The 4414-nt window shown below is 57.3% G+C and overlaps 2 protein-coding genes across 2 annotated transcripts; one reads left to right on the top strand and one right to left on the bottom strand.

Moving 5' to 3' along the window:
- Positions 1-89: 89 nt before the first annotated feature.
- On the top strand, positions 90-1364 carry ARL10 (ADP-ribosylation factor-like 10). Its single transcript, XM_010002108.1, has 4 exons — positions 90-122; positions 217-379; positions 592-767; positions 1188-1364. The coding sequence occupies exons 1-4, from the start codon at positions 90-92 to the stop codon at positions 1362-1364; spliced, it is 549 nt and encodes a 182-aa protein (XP_010000410.1).
- A 1185-nt stretch (positions 1365-2549) lies between these two features.
- NOP16 (NOP16 nucleolar protein) lies at positions 2550-4366 on the bottom strand. Its single transcript, XM_010001989.1, has 4 exons — positions 4254-4366; positions 3513-3582; positions 3008-3114; positions 2550-2745 (listed from the first exon to the last, which is right to left on the bottom strand). The coding sequence occupies exons 1-4, from the start codon at positions 4305-4307 to the stop codon at positions 2602-2604; spliced, it is 375 nt and encodes a 124-aa protein (XP_010000291.1). The 5' UTR covers positions 4308-4366; the 3' UTR covers positions 2550-2601.
- Between the last annotated feature and the right edge of the window lie 48 nt (positions 4367-4414).

Raw genomic sequence — 4414 nt, 5'->3', positions numbered from 1 at the left:
TGCAGGATGGCAGCACTTGGGGACCCTCTCGCAGCCCATCCTGCAGGGGAACGGGTCCCCGGTCTGAACCACCCCTGGAGTGCACTGGGATGGAGATGGGAGCACAGGAATTCGGGGTGTTGGCGGGATCCCTTGCTCTGGGCTGGTCCCTCAGCCGGGGGCTGTGAGTCCTGGGACTGACCCCTGACCAACCCACCCCCTCCTGTGCCCCTGCAGCTGGAGGGGTGGCAGGTCCTGGTGCTGGGGCTGGACGGGGCGGGGAAGAGCAGCATCCTGCACTACATCTGCAGCCGGACAGCCCGGGAGCACATGGCACCCACCCGCGGCTTCAACTCTGCCCAGCTCTGCATCGAGGGGCTGGAGATGGACCTGCTGGAGGGTAAGGCTGGCCTGGCCCCCGTGTGTCCCCGGGGGCTAAGCCTGTATGGTCTGGAGGGTCCCTCCACCCACTGACACCAGGCTGAGGGTGCAGAGCATCCCAGGCAGTGAGAGTATCCCAGGGGATGGGAGGTCTGGTTACCTGGGGTAAAAGGGGAGACAGCAGCCATGCTTGTCCCCACACCAGTCCCTCATCCTGCCTGTCTCCTGCAGTGGGTGGCAGCCAGAACCTGCGATCCTACTGGCCCCTCTACCTGGGCCAGGCCCACGTGCTGGTGTTCGTGGTGGACTCGGTGGACAGGCCACGCCTGGGGACAGCGCGCCAGGAGCTGCACACGCTGCTGGCCACGGAGCCCCGGCTGCCCCTGGTTGTGCTGGGCAACAAGCAGGTGAGTGTCCCTCAGTTCTCACAGCTGTCCCCATGGCTGTTCCCGGTAAAACTTCTCCAGGGTCCTGAAGGGAAATCTGTATACCCAAAATCCACCAGCTCTTGCAAAATCTGATTTCTCGGGGCCAGTCTCCTCCAGTCTTCATCAGGGGCACAGCTGCTGCTACCAGTGCCCTGGCTAACAGGAGAGCACCCAGGCAGCACACAAAGTCCCCAAGGGGAAATACATTCCCCAGGCAGATGACCAAGCACATGCCTGGTGCTGCTTCCCATTAGCTGGCGCCAAAGCCATTCCTATGCGAGTGAGACTACCCTGCCCGTGCACAGTCCCTGCCAGGACCAGGCAGGCAGGACTGGGCTCCTGCCAGCCCACGGGAAGGATCCCGGTCCCCTCCTGAGACGCCACCTCTCTCCCTGGTAGGACAAGAGCGACGCTCTGAGCATGGCAGAGCTGTGGGAGGAGCTGGCCCTGCACACGCTCAGCGAGCAGCGAGAGGTCTTCCTCCTGCCCACCAGTGCGACCTGGGCCAGCCTGAGCACTGACACCAGCATCCTCCATGTGAAGAACCTGCTGGTCACCCTGCTCTCCCAGCCCTAACCCTGTGCAAGGACCAGACAGGCTCCCACCCCCAACATGCCTCCTCTTCGGGGTCTGTGGCACAAAGATGGAGGCAGCTGAGTGGCTGCAGCTGGAGCTCAGACTTGCTGGTAGCCAGCTGCCAGTTCTGGGGTGTTTGCTGCACCCCACGAGGTTTGGGGTTGAGCTACACCATGGCTGCCCCCAGGGAACAAAAGCAGCAGGCTCTGCTTTCCCTGCCCACATGGCATACACCAGTGGGAGTAACCAGCTCAGACTGTCCCTCATCAGGGCTGAGCACAGCTCTCAGCTCCCCAACTCTATTAAAAGCCATGTTTAGGAGAGATGAAGGCAGGTGTGGGGCAGCCTTGCACTGCCCCATCATCCTGAACCAACGGGCTGTTTGGCAGGAGCTGTGCTCAGCAGGCATTTGCCCCCCTGCCCAGTCTCCCTCCTTCTCAGCTGCCCCAGGGAGAAAGGGAAGGTGCCAGGATCTGCAGGATGCCTGTGGGCAGGAGACTGCTGGGTCAGCCCACAGGGTGCTGGGTCCTGGAAAACCGATCAGGGAAGCTGGGGAGCACACTGGGGAAAGGGAGTAGCACCAGCTGGTCTCTGCTGCAAAACCTTCTGTACAGTCACCCCTTCCCTTTGTCAATAAAAGAGGCTGATCACTCTGTGCTGCCCTCCATCTCCTTGGCAGGAGAAGGGCCCCCAACCCAGTCTTCTAAACTGGAGGCAGGAAGGTCACTGGGGGGGAAGGAAGCAGCACCTGGCCCTGCTCCAGCTTCTGCTTACAGAGAAATCAGCAATGACCCAAGTGCTGCCCACATCCTGTGGGCTCCCAGCCCCATTGCTGCAGAGGATGACCTGTGCCCAATGCCCATGGCCTGCAGGTCAGCAGCAGGAGGTGTGCAATGGGACTGAGCCAAGAAAGAGCCCATAAGCAAGAGATGGACACCAGCTTGAAAGAGGAATTTATTCTAACAAGGCAAAAGAAGTGCTGGCTTACCACACAGAAAGGGAGCAGCATAGCACAGCACATCCAGTCCCAACCAGCCACAGCCAAGAGTCTTTCATGCCTGGTTGTAACTGACTCTTGTCTAGTGAAGGTACTTCCTCCATCACCAGAGGCTTTGTGTTGCTCAACTGCAGGCACTGAGCCCATCAACAATTGTCACCTGTCTGTCAGTCCCCACTTGGTTCAGAAAATGGTCACATCATACCTGCACTTGCAGGCAAACCTAACAAAAAAGGTCAGTCACTGCACATCCATCTTTTCCTGCTTGAGTGATGAGATTAAATCCTTGTACTCCTCAGGATAGAAGTTTTTGTACACATTGATCTTTCTCTTAATCTGCTTGGGAGTATCCTGGTAGTAGTTCTTCTCATCCAGAGCCATTTCCTGTGACAAAGGAGAGGGTATGTCAGGAGTGGCCCCAAGAGCAAACACCAAACCAGCCCAGCAAAGCCCCACTCAGGGTGGCTGTGATTAGGGCCTGACTCAGACAGGGACCTGGCCAAGGTTCAAAGCGCTGCTTCCTGTTAACGATCAGCTGACTGTGAAACAGGTTCCAGCACAGAGAGGATTAGTGACTCCCATCCTGCAGAAGAGCCAGGAGTCAATAGCTCTGGGTGCTCCTCACTCTGGGTCAGCCAGTACTTACCTTGTAGTTCTCCCCGTGGTTCTGGATCATGTAGCGCACGTAGTCAATGAGGTCTCGTGAGAGAGTGTTTGACTTCTTCTCAGGGAGACTGGCCTCATATTCCATCTCTAGGCAGAGGACAGAGACACTGTGAGGCAGGGGAGGGAGGCAAAAGCACCTCAGAGGTCCCCAGCCTCCTCCCAAGATCAAACCCCACCAGTATTGCTGTAGATAGAAACACTGGGGGTTGGAGGAAGGCAGTACAGAAGGCAGTACAGAAGGGAAAAGGAAATTCAGGAGACACAGGATACGCTGGAATGGCAGAGCTGGACACTGCTAGGGGAGGTTCTTCTCTTCAAGCTTTCAAGCCTGGACAGGAATTAACAACCTTCCCTGGCACAGCACAGCAGCAAAGGACAGTCTGGTAGCATGGAAGATAAAATAACCCCATGGAGAGTTGGGAGAACCCTAAAAGCAATGGCAGGGCTGGAGGTGAAGGGCTGGCTGTGCACGACAGAGGACTGACCCGTCACCACGTAGGGCTTCCGCACGAGTCTCTTTCCTTGCCCTTGTCCACTGCTTTCCACTTCCATCCCCTGTGTTAAATGAGAGAGAAAGCAACTCAAGAAAAGCCCATTTGTATGAGAGCTGTGCTCCCAAACATTGCTCCCAAAACTCCAAACTGCATATTCAATGGCTGCAAGGACCAGGAGGTCTCAGCTGGCACAGACAGAGCTTTGTTTGCACTGTTAAGCTATCCAGTGGTTAAGACAGTCACTTAAGCAATACTGTGCCAATGGAAAAAAGTGGCATACAAGGTCACTCCTTTTTTTCATGAGTGGGGCCACCTTTCACCTGGGAGTGTTCCTCACCAACACAGGCAGCCAGGCTGGTGCTGGTGCACACAAAGAGGCTCTTTCTTATCAGCAGCAGCTCATCTGGAGTGTTCCCAACCCCACCTCTCTCTGGAAAGTCCCACAAGATTGATGTTATCTGTAAGTGCTCCAAAGCCTTTTATTTCCCTGTGACATAGCAGCTCGTTCCCACACCACGATCTTGGTGAGAAAAGTGGACCAACACCGATACGAAATTCACTGAGCTACAGATACTGACCCAGAGCCTGACCCGTGGCTCCAAGGCTGGCTGCTCTCCACAAGGGTTTTCTCCAGCCCGGCTGTGTGTGCTGGGGGAGTCTTACACTCCCCATGAAGGAGCAGCCCCAGCCGAGCCCCCCCAGCCCTTCCCCAGCAGCGCACAACCCACTTACCAGCATCTTCTTGGGGATGGGGACGGCCTTGTTGGGGTCCTCGGCCAGGCCCATCTCGGCCAGGTTCTGTGCCACGGACTTGGTGGGGTCCCAGGCATGGCGGATGTGCGAGCTGCGGGAGGGGCAGGCACCGGCATGAGGGGCAGCGATCACCGCCTCGC

This window comes from Chaetura pelagica, unplaced genomic scaffold, assembly GCF_000747805.2.
Source record: "Chaetura pelagica isolate M959 unplaced genomic scaffold, ChaPel_1.0 scaffold356, whole genome shotgun sequence".
NCBI lineage: Eukaryota > Metazoa > Chordata > Aves > Apodiformes > Apodidae > Chaetura > Chaetura pelagica.
This window is presented reverse-complemented; position numbering and strand designations above follow the sequence as displayed.